This window comes from Hesperophylax consimilis, chromosome 8 (genome assembly GCF_061612785.1).
Source record: "Hesperophylax consimilis isolate HC1 chromosome 8, BYU_Hcon_1.0, whole genome shotgun sequence".
NCBI lineage: Eukaryota > Metazoa > Arthropoda > Insecta > Trichoptera > Limnephilidae > Hesperophylax > Hesperophylax consimilis.
Window position 1 is genome coordinate 16,493,759 of NC_142843.1, and position 14,054 is coordinate 16,507,812.

The 14,054-nt window shown below is 34.2% G+C and overlaps 1 protein-coding gene across 1 annotated transcript in view; it reads left to right on the forward strand.

Annotated features, from left to right (window-relative positions):
- LOC149421630 (uncharacterized) overlaps positions 1-10,342 on the forward strand; it is a 176,954-nt gene extending 166,612 nt beyond the window's left edge. The window contains exon 8 of the mRNA XM_089634952.1: positions 3,007-10,342. Coding sequence (XP_089491078.1) covers positions 3,007-3,085 — 79 coding nt within the window. The 3' untranslated portion in view covers positions 3,086-10,342. The remainder of the gene's footprint in view (positions 1-3,006) is intronic.
- Positions 10,343-14,054: the final 3,712 nt, after the last annotated feature.

The following is a 14,054-nucleotide window of genomic DNA, read 5'->3' on the forward strand; positions in this document are numbered from 1 at the left end:
TAATTGTCCGTTGTGCATTGCGCCTTTCGTTCACCGCCAAATATCACCGGAGCTGGGACGCGAGACTTGGCGGATTTCTCCCTTGCATGTGTACCCGTATCCCTGTATGCTGTGTGCCTGTGTGACAACATCATATGTGCCCTAGTGGCTCTGTGCCTCGCCGATGCACGTGGAACATATATCATATTATACGGTATTATAGTCTCGCTTCACGCCATATCCCGATGGGAATTGGTCCCGGCAATAAATCGTCAAATTGCACCGCATCAGATACGAGAGACCCGTCACATACATCCTTCACGGTGTAGTGTAGAGACAGGATTTGATTCCACTTCGACTTATTATTTATGGCATTTTTGTCAGCGTTCAAAATGTATTCGGGCTCTCTTGGGCTTTGTTCTTGATGAACCCTAACAGCCTGGCTTAATTCGAGAGTTATACGGGTTTAAACAATTCGTTATGTTTTTGCTAATCTTCATAAAGCTAGACTTGAAACTTAACTGTAACTTTTTTTTTACTTATCGACATGATAAAATTATTTTTAATAAACGATCAGTTAGGTGTATTTTACGCACGTTATATTTCACCCTACGATTTTCAGTTATTCAATGTTGTTATACTCTTACAAACACGATGACTGCAAGGGCGTTGTACTTATCCCTAACTTTTTCTCAATTTGATGTCGAGATATTTTTGCGTCTCGAAGTCTTCCTTCGGGACAACGGGACAGGGTATCAATAAACGGGACGTAAGGTCACGCTAGGTACTGTGCTTGTAAAAGCTGTGACAAGACATAATTGAGGAGCATTTTCACAAATACCCTTTTTTTTCTTTCTTATTCTCTATGAAAATGTCTACGAACTGCCACATTCAAATTAACAAAAAACAATTTATATTTCTGCTTTACGTGTAATAGACAGTTTTCCAAGTCACTAAGCCATTTGATATTTTTAAGTTATGATGTTTAGTAGTTTCTCGGACAGTTCCAAGTCACTAAGCCATTTAGTATTTTTAAGTTATGTTTTTTAGTAGTTTCTAGGACAGTTTTCCAAGTCACTAAGCCATTTAGTATTTTTAAGTAATGTTTTTTAGTAGTTTCTAGGACAGTTTTCCAAGTCACTAAGCCATTTGGTATTTTTAAGTTATGTTTTTTAGTAGTTTCCAGGACAGTTTTCCAAGTCACTAAGCCAATTGGTATTTTTAAGTAATGTTATTTAGTAGTTTCTCGGTCAGTTTTCCAAGTCACTAAGCCATTTAGTATTATTAAGTTATGTTTTTTAGTAGTTTCTAGGACAGTTTTCCAAGTCACTAAGCCATTTGGTATTTTTAAGTTATGTTTTTTGGTAGTTTCTCGGTCAGTTTTCCAAGTCACTAAGTCATTTGGTATTTTTAAGTAATGTTTTTTAGTAGTTTCTCGGACAGTTTTCCAAGTCACTAAACTATTTGGTTTTTTTTAAAGTTATATTTTTTAGTAGTTTCTCGGTCAGTTTTCCAAGTCACTAAGCCAATTGGTATTTTTAAGTAATGTTTTTTAGCAGTTTCTCGGACAGTTTTCCAAGTCTCTAAACCATTTGGTTTTTTTAAGTTATATTTTTTAGTAGTTTCTCGGACAGTTTTCCAAGTCACTAAACCATTTGTTTTTTTTAAGTTATGTTTTTTAGTAGTTTCTAGGACAGTTTTCCAAGTCACTAAGCCATTTGGTATTTTTAAGTTATGTTTTTTAGTAGTTTCCAGGACAGTTTTCCAAGTCACTAAGCCAATTGGTATTTTTAAGTAATGTTACTTAGTAGTTACTCGGTCAGTTTTCCAAGTCACTAAGCCATTTAGTATTATTAAGTTATGTTTTTTAGTAGTTTCTAGGACAGTTTTCCAAGTCACTAAGCCAATTGGTATTTTTAAGTAATGTTTTTTAGTATTTTCTCGGACAGTTTTCCAAGTCACTAAACCATTTGGTTTTTTTAAGTTATATTTTTTAGTAGTTTCTCGGTTAGTTTTCCAAGTCACTAAGCCATTTGGTATTTTTAAGTTATGTTTTTTAGAAGTTTCTAGGACAGTTTTCCAAGTCACTAAGCCATTTGGTATTTTTAAGTTATGTTTTTTAGTAGTTTCCAGGACAGTTTTCCAAGTCACTAAGCCAATTGGTATTTTTAAGTAATGTTATTTAATAGTTTCTCGGTCAGTTTTCCAAGTCACTAAGCCATTTAGTATTATTAAGTTATGTTTTTTAGTAGTTTCTAGGACAGTTTTCCAAGTCCTAAGCCAATTGGTATTTTTAAGTAATGTTTTTTAGTAGTTTCTCGGACAGTTTTCCAAGTCACTAAACCATTTGGTTTTTTTAAGTTATATTTTTTAGTAGTTTCTCGGTCAGTTTTCCAAGTCACTAAGCCAATTGGTATTTTTAAGTAATGTTTTTTAGTAGTTTCTCGGACAGTTTTCCAGGTCAATGAGCCATTTGGTATTTTTTTGCCGGAGGATGATAATTCGCAGTTTCTTACCTCGGGGGAGAGTTTGGTATATATTTTTGGTCTAAGATAGATGTCCTTTTTTTGGTACATTGTGATAGAGAAGTACTTAGGCTCGTGTTTTTTTTTTAATTGGCGAAATGCACATGAATCGTTGCTATACTGAGGCCGATCGGTTTTTACCGTATGAATTGATAAATTTGTTCTTTTGAAGTGTATTATGTAGGCACCACACCACTTGGAGAATCAAATTTAATAAATAATTATTTGCAAACCCAATGTTTTTTAATTAAATTAGATTTGACTCAATGAAATGAGCTGTACATTGAGAGAATTTATGTAATTGATAAGTTGGATGATATAATATGTAGGTACATATTACGTCAGTTGTTGTTAATGACTAATTAATTAGTGAGTTAATTAAGGAGGTAATGGTTTGTGATGTCACCTATTACCTCCCGTAATGGTTTTTCTACACGTTTAGTTTATGTTTTGTTTTTTTGTTGTTGTTGTTTGTGTCTGATAAGAATTATTTTTTCCTCAGTGACAGCGCGGGACAGCAGAGCGGAGCGGGGAGCAGCGCGGCGAGCGGCGCGGCGGCGGGGGCGGCAGGCCGGCCCTAAGGAGGGCCCGGACGCGCTGAACACGACCTCGCGGTCCGGGCCGGCCCTAACCCGCTAGCCACCCTAGTAACGAAAGCAATACACACTCTACCGTACATGTAGAATATTTAAAAGTTTAAAAATATAGTTAATTTTATTAAGAAATATAGGTACATATTGTGATGGTATATCGCAAAAATGCTGTGACGAAACATAACCTTTATTCCTTCCGTAGTGTTGTCATTTATAAGTTTTTTTGTAGTCCTCGTCGATTTTATGTGAAACTGTGCAATACAGGTCTCTTACGCAGGCCTCGTTTGATATCATCGATTGACTTAATTTTTTTACCGTTATAATACTATTTTAGTAGCGTATTACAACTACTGAAGTATCATGAGATACCTACAAATCTCAGCACCGAGAAAAAAGTTAAAGCGTAGGTACTCTATTTTTATCTCAAAGTAATTGCTTAATTGAAAATCCCTTTGTTTAATTTAAGTGACTTAATATAACATGTACATAAGTCACTTCCTTCCTTTTCAGCTTTTCGCTTTATTTGGTGATGCTTATTTTTTTAATTCGCTTTGTTTTGGTGACACTGAAATGATAAATAATTTATTATTAACTTTTAAATAATATGGTTTTGGAATCCTGATAAGAATAAAAATTCATTGAAGACCCCAAGGCAAGAAGTTGTTAACTTACATTGAAGGCATTCTGAGATATTTGGACTTTTGCGTTTTGCCTTATAATTTTTTATTTGAATGTCATATACAATGTACTGACCCTTCATGGTGTAGTAAACAAACCAAATTTACATTACATCTAGTAATATTAAGTAGTTTTGCAGTCTAAAAGTTAAAATAAACATGTTTTCTACAAAAAAATGTAGTTAACATGTTCATGCCATCTTCAGGGATAGGTGAGGAAGATACAGAATTGAAAGGCAAGAACATGTTAAATTCTTGTTGTTTTATTTAATCAAACAAATTATACATTTTTTAAATATAAAGTAACTAAATAATAATTATTATTGAAAAGAAAAGGTAGCAGAGCATGTGTCAATTTTTTTTTGAGACTTAAAAATCCACGAAAAACCTAATCCAGGTATGGCAACAATTTTTGGATATCATTCCATTTGGCCGCATCGATTTCTTTGCTATCTCTCACTTTTGATGACAGCATTGGCGGGAAAGATAATGTTTCACACCTTTTTTTTAAGATCCACTTCTTTCCAAGGCTCTTCTTCGGAGAGTGATTCGCGATATTTATAAATCCCGAATTCCTCCACTCTTATCCAGCGAATTCCTTTTTGAAAGTTAACCTTTTTTCCGATAGTGTTTTTTGTATTGTGTATAAAGTTCAATTGCTGCCCTAATTCTTTAATATTAACAAACTTATCAGCCATCATTGTCACGATGGGTATATTTTTTGTGTTAGCCGACATCATTAAATTTACATATTGGTCCACTGATTGAACGGACTGGCATCTATTAATTTTTTTTCTACCAATGCAAAATCTCTATCAGAGTCCATATATGAGTGACCAACCTCAGGAAATTTATGGTCAGTTATTTTGAATTTTTTTGCTAGAATTAAATATTGCCAGAACATAATAAATTATATTTGACCGGCACAAGTGTCACTAGAAGCAATAAGGTGAGACTTGTTGCTCTGAAGTTGCATGGTGTTGACAAAGGCCATTAAACAACTGGCAATTTCCTCGCTCCTTCTGCCCCCTTCGTTTTCACTCCAAACATGGAAATATGACCTATTTAACTCCTTTGTCACACAATGTACTCCCAAATTATAGAGCCACAGTTTTTTTTTAAATAGAAAGCCACTTTGTGGATATCTTTGGGAGAGGTAGCGTCTTTTCCAAATCAAATGTGATGAAACAAGTTTAATCGCATTCAGATGCCTTTTTCTTATCATGTTTTTGCATTTCAAATGCAGCTTTGTACATATTTACATGAATTTGGTCAGATTTTTTGCTAACGCAAGTCCCACAAGTCTGTCTTAGGCACACCAAACGACAAGTTGAAATCCTCTGTAAAGATTCTAGTGTAACGATTCAACGAAACAGGGGCATACTTTTTTTCTCCACAAAACATATTATAGAGTTCATACAGTTTTGGGATTGACAAATCGGATGCGAGGTACAATTTACTCAATACTTTAAATCAAACTCACCAGTTTGATTTAAAGTATTGAGTATCTCATCTTGTTGTACGTATTCCAAAATTATATCTCCTGTACCAGTGGTAGTAGCGATATACTCTAGACTACTCTGATTATCTTCTGAAAATACAAAGTACAATAAAATAATCATTTTTAGTTCAATGTTCAAAACAATTTAGTTCTTTATAGTGAATACCTCACAAGAGTCCCAACTGCTCCCGTTTGGAGCCAGTGAGACTATGGAATCCCCAATTGGGGGATGTTGTGAGGCTGAAGGTAAGTGGGGAATGGAAAGAGGAAGGTGGGGAAGTACCTGGCTATTCAGATCTAGTCACTAAACACGGCTAAAGCCATTTGGAGCAACGTTTCAATTCTGAATGGTGGTCTTACACCAGGGCGATACTGGTAGTATCTTCCACTCTGGAACGTGCCGCAAATATACTATATATTATTTTAATTAATTAATTGTGAAATAACACAAATTAATCAAATAAAATTTATTTGCGCACGCCGGGTTCGAACCCGCGACCTTCGGAATGGCAGTCCAATGCGTTACCACTGGACTATGCCGGCCGTCACAATAAAGTATGTTTAAGTATACCTACCATTAAAATGACATCATATTGAGATATTCCTAATAATATCCCAAACTCAACACCAGTCAAAGAGTCTTGAACACTTTCTGAAACGAAATATTGTAAAGCATTAATGAAGGAATTTAAAACATAAGAAAACATAAAAGAATATTCAGAGTCACAGAGTAAAACATTTTTTTTGCATTTACCATCCATTAAAATTACATTATTTTGAGGTATTTCTAAATGCTTCTCAGGTTGTACTAAATTAGTGGACTCTTGAACACTTCCTGAAACAGAAAACCACCAAAACAAAAATGATTCACCCATTTTCAAACTACTTTAAGGATAAATTAAGATGAACAATAATGTTTTATACAGCTTACCTGATTCCCTGATCAATTTTTGACACATCTTTACCATTTTTTCACCTCTGGAACTCATTTTCGATGATTTTTAAATAAAAAACATGCACTGCAAAACTTTTTAAAACCACCAAAGTAAACGTTAAAGTGAGTGAATAACATGTTAACCATAGAAATCTAAACCAATGTAGATGGGAAGAAGTTGTTAATTACAGAATTACGGCAAGAACTTGCTAACTTAGTAGTTAACAAGTTCTTGCCCTGATTTTATCAACTTAATGTCACAGAAACACGTAGTTAACATGTTCATCACATTGATTTAAGCATGTTCTTGCCGTTTTTAAGCTCTGGCATGGTGTTCATTGGAAAGAGCGTATGCGAATTAGTTTAGAGAGCATTCTAACTCATTTTTTACGAAAATGTAAGTTAACAACTTCTTGCCTTGGGGTCTTCCATTATATTAATTTATTTGTTGACTGATTTTCGTAACACTACGAAAACGTTTATTTGTCATTGGTTAAATGTGTAATATTTTTGCCTAATCCACACTAGTCAAGAAATAAACATTTAGCATATTATATTTACCATTTTAATAATCATAAACATATTATATTTATTGTATTATTATGAATAATAGCAATTAATACTGATATTAGGGGCGTTATTAATTTTATAAAAGAGTCGAATACATAAAATAGAGCACTTGTCCTTAAATTAATCATTGGTGGAATAAATCCTCAACCCGCCACATGTTTATAAAATGCAGTTTTTAGGATCTATGAAAGTTTTATATCTGCTATAACCTGTTCTGTTTTTGGTCTAGGTCTAGGCAATAGTTCTTTTCAGACCAAAATAATCTCAACCAGGGTAAGAACCATAACTCAATTGTTAACCGTACGAGACAGAACCTGTGTAGAGGTGGGGAGTGAGAAGTGAGGAGCATGGTGCCAAATCTTGCATTTTAATGTCTGTTATTAATATTTGATTAACTCAAAAGAAATGGAAGCAATACTTTATTAATTAATTAAATTAGTTTACATGAATATCACGTATTTACCCCGTCTTCCCTAGGTACAACGTCCATTAATAATGTTAATTGTTACCTGAACTTTTTATTAAATTGTAAGTTTTAAAAACTTCGTTTACTGTTGCAGCATAACTTACTAATAATTATTATCAACCAGTTTATACTCGAAAAAAGATGTTATTGTGCCAATTATAATATTATATGTATATGTATTTAACACTTGTGTTCGTGTGAAGAGAATAAGGGGATGGGTCGATAAAGATTGGATTAATTAAATGAGAAATGATAAAAAGAGTTGATATAAAATAATATGAGCTTTCTTTAAAACAAAGGACAAAGTGGAAAAACACGGTAAGGAGAAATAATTGTTGAATCATCCCCTTTTCCCCTTCGCACAAAGAAATAGAAACTGCAAATTTTTATTTAAATGCGTAAAGTATATGACAGATAATCGTTATACCATAATTTGTCAAACTTTTTAAAAAACTGATAAAAATGCAAGAAAGACGTTTCGTCTATATCGATTTGTGCTACGACTTTTGTAATAACATTTGGTATTATTCCTTGAAATTTTTGTCAAGGCTACGAGTACCAAACGTTTTATTGTATTTTGGTATTCAGCATCCCCTAATAATTGTTCCTAAAGCTCCGAGACGGCCATTGAAAGCAGTAAATAATAGATTCTAGTCAGAATTTCAACCTTTATCTCAAGGTTATGTATAACTTCCCCCTTTAATAATGGCTGTTGATATTAATTATTCATAATATTTTCCTTTTGATTTGATTGTTTTCGTATTTCTTCTAGAAATAATGATTATTTTATCAAACAGCTCATTAGATATATTATTATTTGTTTGTTATCCAAACGGAATAAAAAATATTTCAATAATAATTTATTGTTATTCCGAACAATGCTTTTTTTAGTTAAAACCTTGTTATTTTGAAAATATCGCCAACGAATAAAGGCCGTCCAAATAAGAACCCGTTTTTGTTTGTATCTTTTAGCTTTTGATTTCATTTGAAGAACCAAACCTTTTGGTGTTAAAAATCATATCGTATTGTTACCCTTCACAGTAAGGATTCTTTTACTTAGTCTAAGATAAACGAGTGTCAAAATTAAATAAGGTGTATTAAACCAAATACATCGTACTATTATGGTTTGAAGGTAATTATAAACATGATTACCATACAAATGGAGGTTACACATCTTTTAAAACGTTTGTTCAACTAATAATATATTTATTCATTTTCAGACCCTTGTTCAGATCCCAATATTATGTACTTATTACACATTCTGTATTCGAATATTGTCGAAAAAAAGTATGGTAACGAATTACATTGGCAATAACAATTTTTCATCTGTAATAATTTGGGTAAGATTTGTGTTCTGATGAAGTAAGTCGTATCAAAATATGAAGTGTCAAAAAAAATAGAGCAATGCAGAATTCTAAGCAATACTTAATTAATTTATATGCTTATTTCGCCAATATTACTTTTGCTGAATTTAGATAAATGAAAAGCCACCTGAGTAATTTATCTGCTGACTTGTGCAATAGTTTGTATTTTATCTGCTGACTTGTGCAATAGTTTGTTAAGGATATTTTCAATAGTGAGTCACGTTCACGTAAGTAGTTTACGTTCTTTGCTTTTTAGAGGCTTCACTTCTTCAAATCTCTTGTGCCAAATAAATTAGCCTATTTTGCTAATCGAGTGATATTAGACTGACATGGGATTGTCTGTGAAAATATTGAATCGAATTTTGGATGTCATATTTCCTTTAATTTTTGAGTTAGAAGACTGTCAAAATATCCATTTTTGAACTCAAGTTTTTAGATAGATAAGTTAGATTTTGAAAATCAAATGTATATTTATAAATATATATTATATGTATCAATAAAAAAACTAGGATTTAGTGTATCGAAGAATACTTCGGAGAGGTAACATTTAAATGGTGATTTATTGAGGGTTTTGTTAAATTAAAAAGATGTTAATATTTTCCTATGAACACGTTGACCTATATTATAATATTTTAATTAATTTGTTATGATTATTTTGTCTGCTTCGCTGCTTCAACCTACAGAGATGGGTGTTTTCACAGTCCAACAGAAGGGGCTAGTCACCATTCTTTTATGATGTTAATAATTATTGTTATTTATTACCATAATAATGTCATCCAGTTATATAAACTTTATATCACTCAACTCTCAGAGAGTATCATATATCGTAACTCCATCAGATATCGTGGCCCTGTCTGATTTCGTGGCTCTGTCCGATATCGTGACTGTCAGATATCGTGGCCCTGTCTGATTTCGTGGCTCTGTCCGATATCGTGACTGTCAGATATCGTGGCCCTGTCTGATTTCGTGGCTCTGTCTGATATCGTGACTGTCAGATATCGTGGCCCTGTCTGATTTCGTGGCTCTGTCCGATATCGTGACTGTCAGATATCGTGGCTCTGTCCGATTTCGCGGCTCTGTCAGAAACGTCTCGCGATGGTGCCGTTTTGTGAAGCAAATTGAAACCACAAGTTGGCTGCACGGGCGAGGAAAATAACTAGTCCCGTTGACTGTGAATTTGCTCCTGAAATAATATGATTTTCTTGCTTTTCCTATGGTCGTCAAATGCAAGTAATATTATTAGGAGATCTCTTCACCTCAACCCTTGCCTTATTGCAACATTGGAACTTTGTTACATTGTAAGTTTCAAATTATTAAATTGATACTTAATAATGGTTATATTATGCTATGTTAAAATTACGTTTTTATGGATTACAACACCTTTATAAATTTCTCCTACTGAATAAAGTTATAAAGGCGGATCCTATTGATTAAAGAATAATTCATAAAAAAGTCACATTAAAATGGAATTCCACCATGAATTAAAGATTTCAAAATTAGAAATAATTATGTTATGTTGTTTTAAATTTTACGATCCTACATTTTTTGTTTGTTTTATTCAGCTTGGATGATGTGCAATGATCCTGTGTACCCATTTCCCCAGGTTATATTACTATGTTACATATTATTTTTTTAATTTTAAAAGCATTGTTATCGTTTTGAGTGCTAGTTTTGTAATCTATCTATAGCGGTATCGAAGTTTTATTGTATTGGGTTTTAATTAATAAATTTATTCTGTTTTTAATTGCTTTATTTTATTTAGATATATAATACAGCACATTTAATAATTATGTATGGAAATATTTGACTTTTTTATATTTCATTGTGTTATTTTTTAATTTTAAAGTGATCATAGTATTTTAAGATTCAAATTATCGTAATGTCAATACTCACTGTAAATGTCTTTCAACTTTGGGTGAAGGATCTCTTTTAAGGAAAGGAAGGTGAGGAAGTTCGGCGAAGGTAAAGTGTATGAGGGTTGGGTAGGAATCGAGTGACGGACATATGAATATATCTCTCACACTGCGGCGCAAGGCGATGGGTCGACATACTAGTTGGAGAGGTCAAAGGGTCTCCCCTAACCAGCCTTTCTTGATCTGGCACGCCACGCAGATGGTTAACTCGGGCACTTTTAATAAATCACCGGCCGTAGCTTGCCATTTAGGCTGGCCGCATACATACGTTTTTCGTATTCGATTTCCGAATTCGTTTTCCGTATTCGGACATCCGAATGCACGGAATCAGTAGAAAATACATTAACTGCCGCACACGTTCGTTTTAGTTCCGAACGGAACAAATTCCTTACGCACGTTCCGAATGCCAGCCGGCGCGTTCGGAGAAAACGAATGGAAAAAACCTAATGACGTCATGTGGAACGCAGCTATTGCATACAGTTTGTTTGTGCCGACGCAAACGTACGGAAATTTCCATTCGTAATTCAGTGTTGCCAACGGATCTTGACCTAATATCGCCGTTTCTCATACATAAGGTAGCGTAAAGTAGCCGAATTTGCTGTTAGGTGGGACATGTTTAAAATTGATGTTTTTACGTGAAAATAAAAAAAATTTCGTGGGGGGGGGGTGGCCAGAGAATTTCAAAAAAATAAAATTTGTCCCCAGAAAATAAAAAAAATTCAATTTCGGGACATGTTTAAAATTGATGTTTTTGAAGTAGCTTAATTGGCGACCAGTCGCCTTTTGGATTTTTTCGGCACCGATTCTCGCTCTGAGTAGCCTAAATGGCGACATATCGCCCTTGTTGGCAACACTGGTTCTGACGTTTATACATTCCGAATGAAGAAAAACGAACGTTTGCGCTAGTCTCACGGAATTCCGAATACGGAAAACGAATTCGTAAATCGAATACGGAAAACGTATGTATGCGGCCAGCCTTAGAGTGACCAATGGCAGAGGTGTGGGTTTTCCAATAAATGGCTCCCGGGCGGCGGTACACAAACCCGCCTCTCAAATTGAAATAAAAATCTAAAGATTTGAAAAAAGTCCTTTTTAATAAGATTTGTATAAAAGTTATATTTTGTTTATAGTTAATATTTTTCTAGGTTTTAATAAACGGAGTTGAAGTTGTAACCACAATGCTGCTGCTAGCTATATCGCCAAACTATTAGCTTTTCACTGCTTACTATAGGGTGGCTAGTAAACTAACTGTAAGCCATGTAAGTAGAAGAAACACAGTTGGGTTTTATCGGAAATTACAGGATTCCTCTAACCAAGTTGTCAAGTGATCATTAACCGAACTGCCGAACTGAACCTAAACTTATGGGAAAGGAACGGAGCAACCGCAAATGGCTCGAAACGTATCTATGTTTTTCACTAAGTACTTTTCATATTTTTGTACGTTCCAGAGTAGAAAATACTGTAAGTATCGACCTGGTGTGAGACCACCATTCAGAATTGAAACGTTGCTTGAAATGGATTTAGCCGTGTTTTGTGACCAGATCTGAATAGCCAGGTACTTACCCACCATCCTCTTCCCTATCCCCTTCCCCTCCCCACAATATTCAGTCTCACAACATACCCCAATCGGTGATGCTATAGTCTCACTGACTCCAGACGGTTTAGAGCAGTTGGGACTCTTGTGCTTAACATAAAAAATACAGGATTGCTCGTCGCTCTAAACTTGGATTTGTGGCAAGATAATTGCATGCTGTATACACCAATTCATGTTGGCCCAACTTACAAAATAATTTTTCCACAATATTTTTAATGAAAAATTACATCCAAATAATAGAGCCGAGAACGTCAGCAGAAAGATCAGCAAACTAGAAGGGGATGTTTTACACATTTTCAGTAAGAAACATTTTCGTGTACCTAATTGCCTTCTATTACAAAATGACCAGAATAATCTTAATTCCTTATTATAAGCATAATTAATTAATTTAATTAAAACATAAATAACAAAAAGCGTTTCTGCTGACATGAAATGAATAAATCCCCAGTTTCCCAGATCAAGAATGCCAACACAACAAGAACCTTTCATCGAGTACAAAGCGCCATCTATCTTATGGTTGTTTCGAGCAAAATTATACATCTCGGTGAGTTCCTACCGATTTTAATCGTGACGTATGACCCCCGTAATTTTAACCCGAACAATGAATAAATTTAAATCTTCTGCCTTTCGCGATCCTTTTCACTGCTTACTTATTAGGTAGGTACTCGAAAACGGAACGACTTCGAGATTACCTACATTGTGTATTGGATTTTTTAAAGCATGTTCTGATAGTAGTTAGAAAATGTTTTGAAAACTTAATAACTTGGACACAATCATGATAAAGCGAAAGATGACAGCAAACTGTAATAGGTTCAGCTGTTGAAACTATTTTTCGAGAATCCACAAAAAGATAGACCTAGATTTACGTAAAAAAAAAGCATTGGTCAGTAGGCAGGCACCTACGCAATAGACAGCATATCACAACTATATACCTAATACTAGTTGACTTCAACCCGGCGTTGCTCGGGGACTTATAAATTGTTCGGGGTAAAGTTTAGAAACTGTCATGAAGTTGACAATTCCGTAGTACATTATTTTGATGTATCTTATAAAGTTTAGACAGAGTTAGCAATGTAAGCGCCCGAAAATATTTTTCGACTTGATTACAAAAAATCGTCTTTTTTCTACGGTCTATTTATATAAAATGCATGTATTATATACATAAGCCTTCCGGACAAAATTCTCCAAATTATAGAGAAAACCGTATCTAAATCCGTTGCGTAGTTTAGAAGAACTAAGCGCACAAACAGACAGACGTGGATAGCGACTTTATTTTATACTATTTAGAGATATTGATAGAGCTAGGCACCTACCTACTAGGAACGAAACGAAAAACAAAGAATCGGAAGAGAACGAGAAATTACAGGTAGGATGATTGATAAATAAGATGTGGAATTAAAGGACGAAATAGGATCAGCGCACTTTTTATAATTGTTTGGTAGGAATTACCAATAAGGCATTTACCACATCGCTTACTCCTTTAATGCCTGTTTATCCAACTATACTACTTTATTTACGTGGTCGTGGTGGCTGTATGTGCTATATGCCAGCTTAACTAAATCCTTCTTCCCATCCTCTTGTGAAAGTGTTCCTAAACGCCGATAAACAGAGCGCATTCCCCGGCGTACCGGGACAGGAGTTCTCCTTGCTGAGGAGGTAGATACAATCGTACCATGTAGGGTTATGAAACTTCCGTACAATATATTAATCAATAAAAAAATTGTTAAATAATGTGAATAATAATAATAACATGGCATTTATATAGCGCAGTTTAGTGTCATTTCACTTCAAGTGCGCTTTACGACACGTATAACAAACTTAAAAAATGGTAATTCAGTATTAGTGGTTCTTAAAACTATTCCTACAGTGTGCCTTACCCAATACAGATCTAATATTATAACACTAAATACACTGTTTATACAAAGTGATGACAAAACT